General features: G+C 45.3%; 1 protein-coding gene across 3 annotated transcripts in view; it reads left to right on the forward strand.

The window, feature by feature from the left end:
• Nucleotides 1–9194: 9194 nt before the first annotated feature.
• LRRC7 (leucine rich repeat containing 7) overlaps nucleotides 9195–18840 on the forward strand; it is a 220369-nt gene continuing 210723 nt past the window's right edge. For 2 of the 3 annotated variants that reach the window (XM_019531612.1, XM_019531613.1), the window contains exon 1: nucleotides 9195–9392. In XM_019531612.1, coding sequence (XP_019387157.1) covers nucleotides 9204–9392 — 189 coding nt within the window. In that variant the 5' untranslated portion in view covers nucleotides 9195–9203. The remainder of the gene's footprint in view (nucleotides 9393–18840) is intronic. The other variant, XM_019531611.1, reaches the window with a different exon arrangement.

The raw sequence follows: 18840 nt of genomic DNA on the forward strand, positions 1-18840 counted from the left end.
GTTTTCAAAGATCCGTGCCAGGGGCTGGGCTATGACGCTCACCAGCTCCTTGAGTACCCTGGGGTGCAGATTGTCAGGGCCGGCTGACTTGAAGGTGTCCAGCTTTTCAAGGTGTTCCTTCATGAGGTCAGAATTTATGGAGGGTAGGGGATCCATCACCCGGATCTCTCTGTCCCATAGCAGGCATGGGCGTCCCACGGGACTGATGAAAGACTGATGCAAAATACCTATTTAATAGGTTGGCTTTTTCCTGGGCGTCAGTTGTCAGTTGCCCCATCTGGTTTAGCAGGGATCCAACATTGCCCTTGCTTTTCCTCCGGCTCCCCACAAAGCTGAAAAAGGACTTTTTGTTGTCCTTGATGCTTGAAGCTAGTTGGAGTTCAGTTGCAGCCTTGGCTTTCCTGGTTTGCTCCCTGCAGGACCACATATCTGAAAAAGGACTTTTTGTTGTCCTTGATGCTTGAAGCTTGTTGGAGTTCAGTTGCAGCCTTGGCTTTCCTGGTTTGCTCCATGAAATAACTTTATGTTAAAGCCCTTTCTCAGCTGTGCAGGGGAGCATAGAGAGAAAAGGTTGTCCCTTACTGTACGGCCCAGGTTATGACTTCAGCACTGGAGGTAAGGAAGAACAAGCATCTCCATCTTGATACTTCTCCCCCTAAGCAAGTGGGAACAGTGGTGCAATGTTTTTGTAAAGGTAGGACAAAACCTTGAGACAGCCCCGCCCCAGGCAGGAGATTTTCTGCTGTGGGGAAGCTGTTCTGGTCAGGGAATGCATGGCTGACTTAATTCTGGGATGCTGTTTTGCCCGGCAGGGGGTGGGTCCGACTTCACTCTGCTGGGGAGCTGGATGGCTGCAAATAGTGGCAGGACCATTCTCCCATCCCACCGTTAAAGTTCAGGTACCTTTTTGTGATGCTGCTGGGATGCAGGCACCTGGGAGGGCATTCCCCACTGCCTCAGGGAAGGGCCGCCCTTGCTGTGGTGTTCAGCAGACCGGCTGCTCAGACTTCCACGCCAGCCATGCAGGGGACTGCAAGGTTCTGGCTAGCCAGGGCAGCTGGAGCATGCGTAGGTGTACACATGGCAAGCCTGCTTAAGTTCCTCTTGCTCCCATTGATAATCTGGCAGTAGTTGCTGGTGAGGGAAAGTGGGCAGTAGGTGGCTAGCCTCGCTGGTATCCTTTGCAGTGTAGGGCTGGTACCATTGCCTCTGGTGAGGTGGGGAGGGTAGATGGCTATAGATGCCTGCTGCCTGACAGTCTTGGCGTGGACATACTCTGCATCAGTATCCACCTTGTCCAGGAAGTCTGTGCTCTAGTCCGTGGTGGACTAGAGGGATGCATGGGATCTGGAGGACTGATTTCTGGACCCACTCCTGAGCCCCTCAGTAGTCCCTGCACCTGTTCCAGGAACAGGCAGAGCTGAGCCACAAAAGGCTGATGAAGAATTGATAGCAGCAACTCTGACCGGTCCTGACAGTGTTCATAGGCAGCAAGCCTGGTCTCAGCAGTGTTGGCCTGGTGTGTGGACTCCACAGATCTTCCAGCATCTGATCTCACCAGTGTCAGTGATATTCTCAGCTGTAGGACATACTCTGAGCTGGAGAGTCCTTTTGTGTCCTTGGGGCAGCATCTGTGCTGGAAGCTCTCAGGAGTGAACGCAGTACAAGCCACCTTGAGTGTGCTTCCATAGTTAGCAGTTAATGTGTGTCAGGTCTGGATTCTCGCATGTACCCTGCAGGTGTACAGACAGCAGAGCAGACCTTGAAATGATTACAAACTTCTAGATATTATGAGGGGAAGCTTGAGCATCTTGTTCTTCCAGCTCACTCACTTCTACAGGGGGCCAAGACCAGATTGGGACTTCAGCATCGTAAGAACTCTCTCAGCTAGCTACTGCCACCCTTGCACACCTTTCCCTCCCTGGGGGTTCCCATTAACAAGGCACCCCCATGCTAACTTGTTTGTCCGTGTCCAGATGGATGAATAAACTGACCCTTGGAGCAGGAGTTGGGGGCTGGGAGCAGTGCATACTGGGATGCTGGAGGACCACAAATTGCTCGTATTACCTCTGCGAAGCAGGCCAGTGGTAGCTGAATGTGCAAGATATTTCTTGCACCGGAAGTCATAAATTTGCTATGATACGGTGTCACTTAGCACATGCTTTACTGCTTGAATGCATGGGCACTTGTTTTTTAGGTGCATTGTAGTGTAGAGATGCCCACGCTGGTCTTTAGCTTGGAAGCAGTCTAGCTGCATCAGCACAGAGTTCTCTGTGGGCTAATTTACACTATTCTGTGCGGCTACTTTTCATCATTTCTGTATCTTATTACCTTCTATACCATAAAAAGTTGCTTTATTGTTTTTTTCTAGTAAAACACGAAGCACAGCCCAAAACGGTGTTTCTTAATCCTGACTGCACACAGGCATGTGCTCTGTTTCCAGACCCCTGCTGACACAGAATTTAAGAAAATGTTTGGCATCTACCCTATCTCCTAATATTCCTCTTCTCGGAGGCAGTGGAAGTCTCACAGAATCCTGTCCAAGGCGTAGTCCCCTGTACCACAACCATTTGGGCTGAGATTTCTTTCTGTGGTGAGCCTCTCCTGTGGTTACCCCAAACTCTCCCCCATTAGTTTTAGAAGATATGTTTCAGCTAATAACTGTATACCAGCATAGCACTACCTTTTTGTAGTGCTACAAAGTGCTGAGATGCTTTGTAGCATAACAAATGAATACACTTAGTGTCTGAAAGTTTGTCTGATGCATCTCTCCCAACCATACAAGTTGGTCCAATCAAGGATGTTAACCTTGCCTCACTAATTCTCTGTAGAATATAAACTAAAGTTACAAGAAAATTACAGGTAAGCAAAATTTAAATAATCTACATGTAATTACCAGAATTGGTATTGACCCAGGATAAAAATGCATAAAACTCCAGCTAATAAAGGGCTTAATTAGGAAAAAATCTTTAGGATCTTGAATTTATCTCCTCAAAACCATGCTGGCTCATTGAATTAAAAATTGAAAGGAAGGCAGCTACTATTACTTTACATAGCAATTCAATATTTTGAAGGTCTTGTATTCAATTAGTATCCTGGTCTATTCTGCTTCATTTTGCATATGACATAATCATAGCTTGAGGTAATAAGACTGAAGGTATGTCTGCCAAATTATGTATTATAGAAGTTAATTATACTTTCTTAATTACACAGATGAGCAAAGGGATTACACTTCAGTAACCTACAAAAACGCTTCTTACCAAACTTCATACAGCAGTACTTACAAAGCTCATTTTAACTATGCTCCTTCTTTCTCCTCAGTCCCTTATTGGGTGTGCTACAGGTCCAAGTAGCTGAGCTGTATCTAAGACGTTTACTTGGTAACTCATACTGATTTACACTCGTGTTCTTTACCATCTCACTGATGCACCAAAATCTTGATTACTACTGTTCCCCTCTTAAATACAGTCTGCTTGTCTATCCGAATTCTGGTTAACTTTATTCTGAAGTGGGTAGACTCTGGAGACTTACTTAAGCCTACCAAACTAATTTCACTTATCATCAAAATGGGATTTCACCCATGTCATTTGAGGCAATTAAATGTCTGTTGTTTATCCTCTGATTTTTTTTTTTATCTTGTGGGGCTTCAAAAGCGTTTTTTCTGTTCAATAAGAAGTATAGGTGCTAAAGAGAGGTTAAATGTAGTAAGTGAAGCATTTTAATTTACATAAGCAAAAGAGGAGTATTTGTGGAATGATTTTTTTTTTTAAATGCACACGACCTTGTCATTATTACATCACTTAATGCAACCAATTTGTTATTTTCTCTTTTTGGTTTGTTTTGGGTTTCGGGTGAAATGGGATTTGAACCTATAGCAGAGAAAATATGCAAAGCTAAAGCTTGTTTCTTACTGCCTATGAGAGGATTTTTTTTCTGAGCTATGCTTGAAGTACATGCTCAATTGTTTGTTAACCCTCAATAATTTGAAAGGCTACAAATAAATGCTGTTGGAATACATAGTCATTTCTACTATACCAAGGTTTGAAATACACAATTGTAATGCTGCTTTCTGTGTTTCAGGACAGACCAGTTGGAAGCAGTAGTGGTTGCAGATTTTATTTTCCTCTTGGAACACTTATAGCAAGCTATTTAGAATTGGTTTTAAAATCTTTATTTATGTAGAACTTGCACACTAGAGTAGGTTCATTAGGAAGATTTCTGGTGCTACAAAGGCAGTGTACATTAGTATCAAGGAGGGAGATTGTTCTACAAAAAGTCTCTCTGTAGCATCATCTTCTCTTCTCCCAGGGCCTTGTTACATGTTGCACTTTGAGCTGCTCAAATGTTGATCGGTGTTAATGCTAGCTTGAGTTTGGAGCAGTTACTCTTTACAATTAAAAACCTTCTCTGACTGTCCCCCGCCTACACACTTGTGACTTGCCACTGCAGCGCTGGTGGGCAGGGACCTGAATAGGAGCTATAGCTGCGAGTTGCCACTATGAGGGCTGGTGACCCAGGACAGGCTTCTATCCCTGCTCTCGGTGTGGGTGCTCTGCAGGCTGCTTGCATGGTGTTTCACCCATGGGTTTGGAAAGGTCACACCCCTAGGGTGGGAGGGGGAGCTGGCTTGGTGCCAGAACTGCCTCCTGGGTGATAGTGTTCAGGGGGTGGAAATTTTGCCCACGCAGAACACGAGAGTGGGAGATGGGACACTGCATCCTGGGGTGCTGGACTTGGCCGCTTCAACTTGGGCTGCTCATTTGTGGGGAATGGCTTCCCATTAATGGAACACGAGCTGGGTATCACAGGTCTGGAGTGGAGTAACTTTAAACTAAAGTGTGCTTAAAACTAGTTTAAAGTTTTTATGTGTGGTCAACCCAGGGTTTAAGAGCTCCTGGAGACTCCGAAAAATTAATATACAACAAGGCCCCCACATACAGCCAGAGCATCTAGTGCTCTGTACGTGCATGTGAAGCAAGATGACCCCATGTTACCTTTTCTGAAATCTAGTGTTGCCTTTGGCTCATTTCCAGTGACATATATTTAACCTTTGCAGCCCCTCTAAGCAGTTGTAAATTGACTTAATATCATTGTTTTGCCTAGTTTTTTTAAATATCAGCCTGTTAGGAAAGCATCTTATTACCATTGGGGGTCTCCAAGGCCATCAGCCTTTCATATTTGATTGAATCTATCTAAATTCCCTTCTGAAAGGTCGTCACCTGTTCGTTATGGGACCCGCTTTTGTTCCCCTTTAAAGAACCTTAATGAGCGGCGAGCGGGCAGCTGTTGTGTCGGCCCCCAAGGTTCTGTGTCGGTTGAGGACCTGGTTGTTGGGACGGCAGCGGTTCCCTGACAGGGGCAAGGAAAGTGCAAGGCCTGTTGGGAGTGCTTAGAAATCAGCGGGCACTCCTGGGAATGTAGCTGTTGTGGGAAGTTTGGATACACAAGAGATCCGAGACTGAGCTGTAGCTTTGTATTATCACATCTGTTCAGGCTCTGTAATTCCTGATATGAAAAGATGTGAAATAGCACAGAGCAAAAATGTGAGTTCTCAAGTAGTGGGAAAATTTGGATCTAGATTGTGCAACATCCAGTACCATGAAATGAATTACAGATTTGTGTATAGCAGTTTTAGCTTTTCTACTTTGTGTTAGACTGAAGAGTAGAGAAAACCTTTACATGATATGGTCCTGCTGTGAATGTTCCCTCAATTGCATATTTACTAGTGTTTTGTTCACTCTGCTTTGAAATTTTCATGAGCTTTTGTATACAGTAATGTGAAGGTGCTTTCATTTTAACAACTGATGTAATTAAAGTGCAATTTCTATACTTTACATAAAAACTCAGCATCTGGTTTAGTTGAATTTTAAAATTGCTCTGTTTTTTTGCTCTGTTTCAGCTTTTATTCTTAGGCCAAAATAAGTCAACAGAAAGATTGTTATTGATAGTACCAATTGAGTAACCAGGTTTACTTCTCTTCATTGATGTTCATTTGAGCATCTTTCTCTTGTTGTTTACATTTTGTGAAAATGTCAAATAGAAAACGGTTTTTTTTCTGACAGCATTCATGTGTTAATCTCATTGGAATGGCTAAGAGCACATCAAGGTCTAACAAGATTTAGACAAGGAAGTATATATAACATTTGATTGTATATTTACTCCAGAAAGAATAATCTATTTCATAATATGTGGTGAGGACAGGGAATTGTAATGGGAACAGGATTTGCACCACTAAATCTACATTGTGGCCTAACTGCCTGTTACAGTTCAGTGAAGACATTGATTGCCTACTGTGAATGATGTGCTACAGATGCAACTACATTTGGTAGATGAGGTGGGGGTGGAATTTTCCAGAGAATATAATCCAGGGCTAGAAACAGACATTACATATAAACCAAGTGATCAGAAACTGGTTTAAACCTGTAAAAAAAACACATGTTCAGTGCACATAAACCGGTTTGAGAAAAACCTGGTTGAATGTAGTATCAGACTTAACTGCTTTGGCTCAAACCAGTTTATGCGATGTCTGTCTCGGACACCCCCAGCATCCCAGCAATCTCTGGGCTGGGTAGGGCTCTCTGCTCCACTGCAGGCTAGGCCCTCCCCCTTGTCACTCCCTGCTAAGCAGGAACTCCCCCCTGCCCTCTGCCTGGCTGAGGAGGTGTCTGTGCATTAGCTAGCAGACCACACATGCTGGCTGTGGTCCATGCTGCATCAACAGGTAGAATCAAGGGGAAGAATCATCAACAGGTAGCTGGTAATGTCCCTCTGTTGTTTTCTTAATTGGGTGATAAACACTGTTATCAATTCCCTGCTGGGCTAATCAGAGTCCTGCAGGAACCTGGCCATGCCCCCCTCAGCTCCATGCTGTGGAAGGAAGAGAGGGCTGCTCTAGTGCCCCCTGGCTTTTAACCTGAGCTACTGCAGGCATGTGCCTGCATTTCTGGGGTGCCTGTCCAGTTATAAAACTGATTTAGCTTAGCCAGGTTAGACTAACCTGCAAAGATTGAATCAGTTCAGGTTCAGGCTTTTTGAATGTCTGTCCCTAGCCCAAATGGCCATATTCTGCTTTCATTTGCACTGATGACAGACCTGGATTTCCTCGATTTAAGAATATGTTGCTACTCTGAATTCACATAGTTGCAAACAAGATCACAACAGGATAAAACGACACTGGCTGCATTCACATGAACAGAGCCATGCGTTTGCAGCAGCACAAATAGTAGTGGCACAAATTTGTGATGCTACATTGTACCATAGTGCATGCCCCTACCCATGCTCTTTGCAGCAGGACACATTGTCCCACTGGTCCATGTGCTCTTGGGGGGGTTGCCTGGGGCAAGGTGTCTTAGCACAAGACTAGGTAGCAGGCAGCCCCTACACTGAGGCACCCTGTGCCACAGCCATCCAGGAAGCGGCACATGGAGACAGGGGAGCAGGCACCTCTGGGCTGCCTCCTCCCCTATCTCCATGAGCCATGGAGCCCACACGCTGCAGCACCCTATGCCCCCGTCAGCTGCTTCCCAGGTGGCTGGGACACAGTGTGCCTCATGGCAGGGGAGCAGGCAGCCCTGAGCTGGCTGCTTCTCAGTCTCCATGTGCCTTAGCACAGGGACTTCGCTCAGGCACTTGAAGATAGGGGAACAGGCAGCACTGGGCTGGTTGCTTCCCAATCTTGAAGCACACTGTGCTCCAGCTAGTTGCTTTGTGGCTGGCTCAGGTGAAGTGTGCCTTAGTGTGGGGGCTCCACATGCCTCAGCATGGGCCATGGGGGGTCTGCAGAGTATCTCCTGTGCTGTGGCATATGGAGACAGGGAAGCAGCTAGCCCCAGGTAGCAAATTTTGAAATCCCTGTAGGAAATTTTGTCCTGGAGCTGCAAATTAGCAGCACCATGCATGGTTTAATGTGCATCATGTGCTGTTTGCGGTTCTTCAAAGAAGTTGACGGCATATGCCTGCACATCTGGATTAGCCTCTGTCACAAATGGCTGTTCCCTTTTACTAACAAATGTGATAAGCAACCTTTTTCTGTTGATATTTTCCGTAGATATATAGTTGCTCTTTAATTGGGGCAGGCTGACTGGGGACCTTTTGGTAATGGCCTATTTGGCTGTACCTTTCCATAAAGGTAACACACCCACTTTCTAAACTGTTTGGGAAAAACGTGAAGGAGACCTGGCAAAGCTAGGGATGTGGTGCTGTGTTCAACAGGCTAATTTGTCTATAATCATGATAAAACAACTCCTTTAAAAAGGGATATACTGATATTAACCCCAAATTTAGATTCTGTCTGTCCCTTATAGGCTCTGGGTAGAGACAGTTGTAACAACTGTACAAGCAAATCAAAGAAAATTAGGCAGGAATTTTTTTAAAAATTCCTAATACTGGATAGGAATTAGAAGACAGGAATCTGTCTGTCTGTCTTATCACACATGTCTATTTTATTCCTGTACTTGAACATGAATTTATGACATTCAAGGTAATCATCTGTCAAAATACTATGTTGAAAATCAGATAAAATAAACAGAAATGACAAGAAAATGGTCCAGTATTAAGTGGAACATATGTGCCTCCATGTAGTGTTTTGTGGGCTTTTTAACTGCATAGCAGTTGCATGTGTTTTTATCTACATGATAGAAATGGTAATAAAAAGCTAACCGTAAACTCTAAAAAGATACAGCATATAATCACTTGTAAATCAAAAGCATCATGTAATTTAACTATGTATTTTTTCACAGACTGTCAAAACAAAAATTAGTACTACAATTGATTAATTGCATTGAGTCACAGACCAAATTAAGTTACTAAAAAAACCCAAAGCATAGAGTATAAAACTTGTCATTGGTACTCTGCCACATGAAAGGATTTTGGTCACAGAAATTATGCAGATGCTTTCCAGTAATAAGGAGTATTATTCATGGATGGCCAAGGTGCTTCATTGTAGGGGAACAGAAGTGGCTACCTCTTAAGGTCCCTTCCGCTCCCACATTTGGGTGGCTCTGTGTGTAAATCCTACTTTCCTTGCCCTGTAAGGATGAATAAGTAGACTCTAAGGCATAAGTTTCGACTGAAGATGCACATGAAAATATAATACTATTAAGTTGACTGCAGTCTTAATGATAACACTAAATAGTTCAAATATAGTGATGGCTTTAGAAAACAATCACTTTTTTTTCCCTTTTTCTTTAGTGCAGTGTTTGGAGATGACAACCAAAAGAAAAATTATCGGCCGCCTGGTGCCATGCCGATGTTTCCGGGGTGAAGAGGAAACCATCTCGGTGCTAGATTATTCCCACTGTGGACTACAGCAGGTGCCAAAGGAGGTTTTTAACTTTGAACGGACACTGGAAGAGCTTTATCTCGATGCCAATCAAATTGAAGAGCTACCTAAGGTAAATACTGTCCTTTCTGTAACTACAGAGATACAAATTGTATTTCTAAAGAGTATTTAGGAGCATTTCAGTTCTGAAATGGATTTTTTTTTAAATGGCACACTCTTATCTGCTGTCTCTGTGTATTCAGAATGAAATCTACTGACTGTAACAAGTAACAATTCAAGTAAGTTTTCACTAACTTTTTTTTTATTGTGTTCTCTGAAACACCAAAATAGCTAAGGAAGATTGATCTGCATAGGTTTCCTTCCTGTGTATGATACAGTATAGGGAGATGGGAAGTTTCAATTTCTTTTCAACTCATAACACAAAAATAAGGGAACATGCAATTAAATTTGAAGATTGAACTTCAAAACTAATAAAAGAAAATATTCTTCATACAATGTCTAATAAAGGTATGGAACTTGTTGCCACAGGAAGTCATTGAGGCCAACAGCAGGATTAAAAAAAAAAAGGATGTGTCATTGATTCAGATAACTTGGAACATTTACATTTTGAAAGGGACATTTACCCTGTGCTTCAGGGTCTTAGTCCATCTTTAACCATTAGAGATCAGGATAAGATATAACGAATGGGTCAGATTATCTTGCATCCTCTGAAACATCTGGTTCTTTCTACTTCAGAGACGTGATACCTTTTAGAATTTAGAACAGTCTGGTCTGATCAGATATGAAAATTTCTATGTTTCTGTGTGTAATGTCAAAAAAATTGCTTGTTCAGATGCAGTCAGAAATTTTTGTCCCAGGGTTTATATTCCCAATTGAAATATTACTTGTCTGGCTTTCAGATTACCTGCTACTCAAGGACACTGGCTACACATCATAATTGGGTCACATTTATTTTATTTATGATTTTTTAGCAGGATGATGCATTTTATAGTACACCATGTTGGAACTGGAGTGACATTTTCCTTACACACTGATGACCATATAAACAAGTAACATAGAATTAGAAACTCCTCCTGGGGCCTTTGTACATGCAACAAAATTGGCCTTTGAAGTGGCTTAAATGCCCTTTTGCACCGCTTTAATGGAATTGCTGTTTGCACACTCAGCAGCATATTGCGCTTTAAATGACTTTGTGCAACAGTGCATGGGGCACTGGAAGCCAATGTCCTGGGGGCTTAGCAGGCTTCCAGTGCCCTGTGCACAGTCCCTGGTGCCTTCTCCCACTGTCAGCATACCCAGCAGCCCTCCTGCCACCTTGCCATTCTGCCCCAGGGGCAAGCCAACCATTCCCAGGTGATCCCAGGAAGAGGAGGTTGGAGCAGGGGTGATGGAGCTTACCTGCCTCTCTAGCGGCAGGGGGGGGAGGGGGTTAGGGGATGAACTGCTGCTTGGTCACATGGCCCCCTGAGCTGTGGGGAACCCTGGAGCTTCTCTCCCCAGGTGGCACCCGCCCTCTGGCACCCAGCCTGGGTGGTTCCAGGGGGTGCCACAGACGTGGCAGGAAGCACTGGGCCCTGCATAGCTCAGGGGCTGTGTGACCTGGCAGCAGCCCATGCAGGCAGGCTCCGCTGAAGGAAAAAAAACCAGTGAGGAGCCTGATCTTTCCCCCTCACCTCCCCCAGAGCTTGCCTGCCTGAGCTGTGCAGGGGTCTGGTGCTTCCCTCCACGGCTGGTGGCGGTGGAGGGGGCGGGCAATGCTTCCCTCCACAACTGTGGCATCCCCCAGGACTGCCCAGGACAGGTGCCAGAGGGGGGTGCTGCTTAGGATGCACAGTCTCTGCGGAGGGAAACATCAGCCCCCCCACATCTTAGCTGCCAACAACTGCCACCGCCAGCTGCACCTCCCCCCTCCTGCCCCTGCCTCCGCCCCTGCCAGAGAGTCATACTGAATGTGTTGTATGAACTCAAGCTTCAGCTACCCAAGAAAGTTTTATTATATACGTAGTCAGTAGAGCTGTGCCAAGCTTCGGGTGGTGATTCGATTCGGAGGAGATTCAGCCTGATTTGGTGGCTGAATCTCTGAATCTGAATCAAATCAGGGGACTAACTTAAAGATCTGAATCGATTCACAGGTTTCCGAATCTTTTGATTCGGGCAGTCCCCGGTGGCTGCAGCAGGGAGCTGCAACCGGACTAGGAGCTGGTAAGTACTAGGGGCGGGGGAGGGGACAATGGGGAGACCTCTGCCAGCCCCCGCTAATTCCTCCACTCCCCAGCCCCCCACCCATGGCTGCCCCTGCCTGCCCCAGCTCCCAGTACTTTAAAAAAAAAGAAAGCCCCGGTGCTCACTGGGTGCTGCTGGGCCGGGGGCAGTCCCCACTGCCCTCCGCTGCACACTTTGCTCCCCCAGCCCCACCATGGCTGCCCTGCCGTGGCCAGCTCTGGCCCTTTAAGAAAAAAACCCCCAAGAAAAGCCCTGGGATTTATGGCTTCTGCAGTGGCCCTGGGGCTTCAGGGGTTTGTGCAGAGCCCCCACGTGGTGTGGGGAAGTGGGGGGCAGCAGGGATCGCCCCCCTACCAGCAGGAGCAGTGAGTGGTGGGGGGTTTTTTTGGTTTTTTGGTTGGTTTTTTTCTTAAAGGGCCAGAGCTGGCCCATGCGGGGCACCTATGATAAGGCTGGGGGAGCGAGGTGGGAGGGTTGGGAGGCTTGTGCAGAGCCCCCCATGCAGCATGGGGCAGTGAGGGGCAGCACGGATTGCCCCCTGCCTGGCAGCACCCTGTGAGCCAGGGCTTTTTTTTTAACAAGTGGTGGGAGCTGGGGGCAGCCATTGCCAGGCTGGGAGAGGGGCGGGGGATGGGCCTGGCCTGGCTGATTTGGAGATTCGGCAGCAGCTGAATCTCTGAATTGTATTCGGCCAAATTGAATCGAATCACTGTCCCCTGCATCGTCCAAATCCAAAGTGAATACTAACCGCTTTGCACAGGCCTAGCAGTCAGCTAAAAAAGAAACTAGAACAGTACTTTTGGCAGTATGGCTTATTTCATTGGGTAACTAGATTAAACTATAGTCTTTTATGGCGACAATGTTTTTCTGTGATGGGGTCGGGGCTATTGTAAATCTAGTTCTGCTGATGTAGCTCTATATTAGTAAACTGAAGTTTTACTTGAATATATTCGACTTTCATCCCCTTATCTTGGAGTTTTGACCACTGAAGTTAATAGTAGGAAGAGAGTTAAAATTTCCATAACTTGTACTCCATTTGACCAGAAGAACAGTAGGAGAAGCACTCACGGGAGATACTGGGCACATGAAAAGTATAGTGTCCCATAACCCTTTCAGTAATATGATTTTGCTCAGTAATCATCAAAACTACCCACATGACTTTTTAAATTAGAACACGGGCTGTGTCAACTCTCCATATATGTTATCTATTTTCAGTGCATAAATGAGTAAGCATGTTTTCAGGCATTTTCAAATGCCATGTTGCATACGGTGGTCCTATACAATATTATTTGAAGAAGGATATGTTCTTACTCCATGGTTTTAGCTTTGTATTACAGATACGTTGTGCAGAGTGTAGGAAAGATTTTTTTTTTTCCTTGTTGCATGAAGCTACTTTGTTCAAATGTGGCTGTTTACTCCAGTGAACAATTGCTTATTACTGAAGAAGTAATGTCAAAACCTCTAGGGGTCAAAAGAAAGTGATATGTAGAAGTAATTTACTTCTCCCGGCATCGAGCCTAGAACTGGTAGGCAAGAAGGCATTAGAACACCAGATACTGGTTCTGCCCCACAAAAATGAAATGAAATGTAATGGAAGTCAATTGATTACTAATGGATATTTTTGGAGATGTTTTCTATAATGTACAGTTGACATTTAGCAAACCATGGCTATTTTAATTGATTTTCTTGTCACTTATAAATTCATTAACTTGAAATATGTCTGTGGTTTTTGGCATGTCTGTCGCCATTCTATTTGAAGTATCAACCAGTGCAGTTACTTTGTATAATGTAAGGCAAATATTGCATGATTTATGATGCAAGAAATAAATAAGGTCATGTAGATACATGATGTGTGTGTGTGTGTGTGTGTGTGTGTGTGCGCGCGCGCACACACACACACACACACACACACACACACACACGAGAGAGATGTAATGGCCGACAGCGTGTAGGATAAAAGATTTAGTAGCATGAGTTGGGTATGGAGGCATTAGGCATCAGTGTTAGTCACAAGCAAAATAAATCTATCACAGCATCAAGCATTCTGTATGTCCTAATTATGAAGCAGAGAGGATTTTTTTGATAAATTTTAGGGAAATGTCATAGCAATTGCAGTAGTCTACATGAGTCCAACCATGCAAAATTTAAAAGAAAACCATGCAGCCTGTTACAGAAAGTCCCAAAGTAAATTTTCTATAATTAAAATCTCAGCATTTTAAGGTTGAAAAACTCTCCAGACTAGAAGCAGCTGTTGAATCATTTTGAAAGGCTAGAACCTCACCATTCCTTTATTATTATGTTATATAGTATTAAGTTCACTTTCTAGTCTTAGAGGGTCGTGAGACATTGGATCTTAAATTTGCCAAGAGTACAGTACTAAATCCTGCTTGTTCTGGATCTCCTTGGCCTTGGACACACATTACTTTTGTAGTACTGTATATGCTCTTATAGTACTACATAAAACAAGTCTCCTCTCCCCTCTTTAAGGGGGAGGGAGGCATCGCAGCTGGCTCCTGATGCTCACAGGAAACAGTGCTGCAGCTGGTCAGTGGAGTGGGGCAGCAGAATCTATGCAACAGCCACCGTGGCAGGCAGAACTGCAGTTACACTCATCATTGCAGCTGTGCTGTTATTCTGCCGTGTTGAACAGCTGTCCTGCAGCAGTGGCTGTCAAAGACAGTCTGCCCCGTGCCCTGCTGGGAGCAAGAGAAAGATGTCAAGCTCAGCCCTCAGCCACCAAAGGGGTAGTGGCAGCCAGGGGCTCTCATGACAGATACTGTGGTCCTCGTAGTTGACTGGGAGCTGTGCTCTTGGCAGGGGAGAGGACCACCACTGCACTTCTTCCAGGGCCCAGGAGAAGTTGAGTGGCAGCTGGTTCCTGCATCTTTCCCATACTAGGGTGATCCTAGTCTGGGAGAGGAGGGGGAGCAGCTGTGGGCTGCGACACTGCTCCATAACCTAATTGTGGTTTCCAGTTTGCCTATTTTATACCATGCGTCATGTCTCTGTCATGTCCTCGTTTATTAATCAGGTCCAAATACTCAACCACCTGAGTCTTTTTTCATGTTCTCTAAGTCTTTCCAAGCTTAAAATCTACTTTTATTGCCCATTTCTGAATCTTTCTCATTTCTGCTACTTTTGTTATAAATGAGTACTGGACACAATATTCCATGTGAGAGCTTATCCACCTTACTTTCCTGATCATCTAGTTGGAAATGCCAGTTTTTAAAAAGTATATTAAGAATTTCTTGTTATATATTTTTATGTTTTGAAATTAACTCTCTGTTTTCATCTTATTATTTACCTGTCATAGTTTGTGCTCTTTTCTTTTGGCTTCATTAGGATTGAGTTTCTAGATTCTGCTGGTTAATGGTTTAGCTTGAATGGCTCTTGGGACCTTGTTATTTGGGCATACTTTATTTTCTTGGTTTTTCTATCTTTCTAGAGGTGTGCCTTCTTTCTGTGCTTCTATTATAGGGTTCTTAGGTTACTTGTTGAATCAAAAATGTTAATTTCTTCACCTGTGCCTTTAGCATCCTGGAATTATAGTATCATGGGAGACGATGGGTGCCTATACAGATGCTCAGTGGCATTCTAATTAGAACATGGAGCAGACTCGATTAATCCAGTCTTCACCTCATTCTAATTAGGACGCTGCAGTGTCTCATGTATTATGTTCCTTAGTGTTTTAAAATGGCCACAAAGCATTTTAACTAAACCTCATCAAATGAGGCTTAGATAACATGTCCTGCAGCCATTTTTAAATGCATGGGAGCGTAATACATGTGACAGTGAGGTGTTTTAATTAGAGTGGCTGCCCAGGAATCACTTGAATTAAAATGCCAACCTCCACCTTCGAGCATATGCATAGGTGGCCTGTATTTCCATGAGCAAATGGGAAAGAGGGGTTCAACTTAGAAACAAAAAAGAAATCCCATACATTATATTGTTTCCTATTCTATTAAAACTATTTTGGTGGTTCCATAATTTCATGCATTAAACAGAAAACATCAGTTGTGATCTGAAGTTCATTTAGTTTTCCACTCAACTAGAGGGGAGCTGGCAAAGGCATGTATTTTTTTTTTCTGATAGTTTAGAGCAGTAATGACCAAACATTTTTGCCCTATAGGCCAGATTGATAGTACCTGGTTTGTCTGTGAGCCAGATCCAGCTGGTGCTCCTAAGCTGGTGCCCAAGCAGGCACAGTGGGCACCTTCTGATTGTGCGGAGGGTGGGGAGCCTAGCCCCAGTGCAGCCCCACGGGGCAAAGGAGATTGACCCAGCCCTGTGGAGAGGGAAGGGGGCATGACCCAGCCCTGTGGGGGTTGGAAGGAAGGGGGTATGGCCAGGCCCCAACCGGGCTCCACAGTGGGGAAGGGGGCATGGCCCAGACCCAACAGGAAGGAAGGTTTGGTGGCTGAACCCCAACCTGACCCCACAGACAAGAAGGGTGTGTAGCCTGGCCCTGGGCTGGAGGGGAGGGTATAGCCAGGCCCCAACTGGGCCTCCTGAGGGAAAGGGCATGGCTCAGTCCTAATCCAGAAGCAGGGAGGCATGGTTCAGCCCAGCCCTGACTAGCTGTGGGGGCTTGGAGTTTGGAAATCTGGCAGTAGGGAGGGTGGCTGTATTCATGGCCACTGCATCTCAACTGCCAAATTTCCTCATCTTTGGGGAGCCCCACAGTCCAGATACGATGGTTCCTCAAGCTGCATTTGGCTTGCGGGCCACAAGTTGAGCACACCTGTTGTGGCTGTGATGATCTAGGAATTATGCAAGAGGCTAGGATTTTTGTGGGTGATCTCTTTTATTGGATCAGCTGCATAGTAGGGATGAAGTTAGATAAACTTTTAGATGCCATGCGTTCTTTAGCTCTGAGGAGGGAAACAAGCACAGTGATTTTTAACGACAGTGGGTAGAGCCATGAAATTCGAAAGGGGGAGAAATTCCCAGGGATAGTAGACAAATAATTAGCAGAAGAAAAGGGGTTTGATTATTGGGAGATCAAGACTTGTCAAAATGAAGGAAGGCAATGTGTAGGAAGAAGTTCAGGAATCGGGTAGATTATATTATATCATAAAAACAATATTGATATTCAGTCCTTGGTTCCTAGTGTCCGGCCAGTGTATGAGTTTTGTTCCCAAACTTGCCTTTTAAAGCTGTTTGGTAAGGTCCCCTTGAGAATGAGTTCAGAAAGGTAGTGCTTATTCTGTTAAAATCATGCCCCTACTCTTATATCTGTACTTCATAATATTTTCTGTGAGAGAGAAATTTGGTGCATAGTTGCTGCTTAGTTTCACTCATTCTGTTACCATGAGTGCACTTGGTGCATTGGATCAGATATATCACATTTTGGGAGAGGCAGGGTCCATGGATTAAGATGGGTTCATTGTGGGCAGGTGTTGATTGCAGTGGCAGTGGAGATGTGTTGACAGGCTAAGCTTGTATTGTTAAGGCAAGGCTGTTTTAGCTGTCCTATTTGATGTCTGTTGAGCAGTGGGGAATTTGCTTCTTTTGGGGAAGTTTAAGGAGTTGTTTGAAAACCAGGAGTGGGGGGGCTGGGAATACTTCTCTTAAGGTCTGATCTTCGTCAAGTATAAGCTATAGTCGCTGTTTAATGATCCTTCTAATTTGTTCCTGTGTGGGATGTTTGCTGACCACCATGGGTGTACTGTTACAGGATGGTTTCGTTTTGTATCATAGCAAGTTACTGCAGGGTATTTGGGTGGCCCTTTCACAGATAAAATCTATTTCTCTACTGAAGTGTCCTTATTGTGTAAAGGTGGATTTTAGGCCAGTCAGGTAGGCATCGCAAGTGTTCTCCTCGGAGCAGATGTGGTGATATCTGAGGGCCTGACTAGATTACAGCTCTTTCCGTGTACTTAGGATGATTGCTGGTCTTGTGGACATATGTACAGTGATCTGTGAGTTTTTTGTATATGGTAATTTGTAGGGTACTGTACCCACCTGGTTTTGAACATCCGGTCATGTGCTCTGCGCCCCCGGATGTTTGAAGTTGTCTGTTCGTCCGTCCCTATGATCTCAGCGAGTTGATGTTGTCGACCTGAATCGTCTCTCCCCAATCTCGCCTGCCACGAGTTTGATCTTAACACAGTGGTGGGGATTGACTGTCGGGGACCATGGGACGACTTTCTTCTGCGAGGCTCCACCTCCCCTCTACCTTGCCCTTACACCCCACCTTGATTGATCTCAATGGTCTTTGGCCATGTCCCTCTGATAGTTGGAGCTTGGTGCCCTCTCCTCAGTAGGTTATAGGAATCCAGTTAAACGCTCCCCCTTCTGTCCTTCTCCTCCTACGAGCTGCGTGTTCTGACACCGTCTACACCCTGTCTGTGCTGTATATCTCACATCCCCTCCAACCTCCAACAGTGGGTAACAAAAAGTAAAACACAAAGTATATCACTGGCAGAAAACACCAGTGACCAAGGGCTGCCCTTTGCCCCCTTATTTGCCTGCTCCTACCACCTGCTCTATTACCACTGGTTGCCATCTCTAAGGCCCTTGACCCGCCTAGACTCAGTCTGGGGTCAGCCTACTGTAGTCTCGGGGGTTCCCCTCGGTGCATCTCCCCCTCAGCTCTTCTCTGGGGCGGTCTGCACCGTCTGTAATCCCACCTGGTCCAGTGATCTGGCTTCTGCCGCCGCCTCTTATCCTTTGTGGGCTCCTCCAGGTCTCAGTATTCTCGAGCCCTCCTCTGCCTCTGCACCTCGGCCCTGCTTCCTTGCCCCCTGCCTTGTTGCTGGCAGTGACCTCCTCCTGCGGGGTCTTGCTCTCTCCACCAGGGCTACAGGCAGCAAGCCCCTGTGCTCCTCTGTTTCGAAGGGACTTGGAGAGTGCTTGCCCCACTGGTGCTTCTGCTGATCTCTCCCCTCCGTCCCTGCACTCAGTTGCTTTTAAGTCCTCCGATCGGCTCCTGCAGCTGTGGCTATCAGCTGTCTGCAACTTAATAAAAACGCAGCTAATGAGCTGCTCGGGTCCCGCCTCCACTTCCGGTTTCGTCATGGTGCTCTCTAAAGGTAAGAACATTTCTATTTGCTTTTCTTTTCCTTCTCTTCTTTCTCCACCCCGTTTCTGCTCCCCGGGTTCCTTCCGGGCTCCCTGGGGTTTTCCCCTCGGCTGCTCTCTGGGACAGATACTGTTCTGGATGTGGATCATGGTATTTAGAAAGTTCATGTTAGTGCAGGAATATTCCAGAGAAAGTTCAGTTTCATAGATTTCATAGACATTAGGACTGGAAGGGACCTCGGGAGATCATCGAGTCCAGCCCCCTGCCCAAAGGGCAGGAAGTCAGCTGGGGTCATAGGATCCCAGCAAGATAA

The sequence above is a fragment of the Crocodylus porosus genome, unplaced genomic scaffold, assembly GCF_001723895.1.
Source record: "Crocodylus porosus isolate Cpor-Errol unplaced genomic scaffold, CroPor_comp1, whole genome shotgun sequence".
NCBI lineage: Eukaryota > Metazoa > Chordata > Crocodylia > Crocodylidae > Crocodylus > Crocodylus porosus.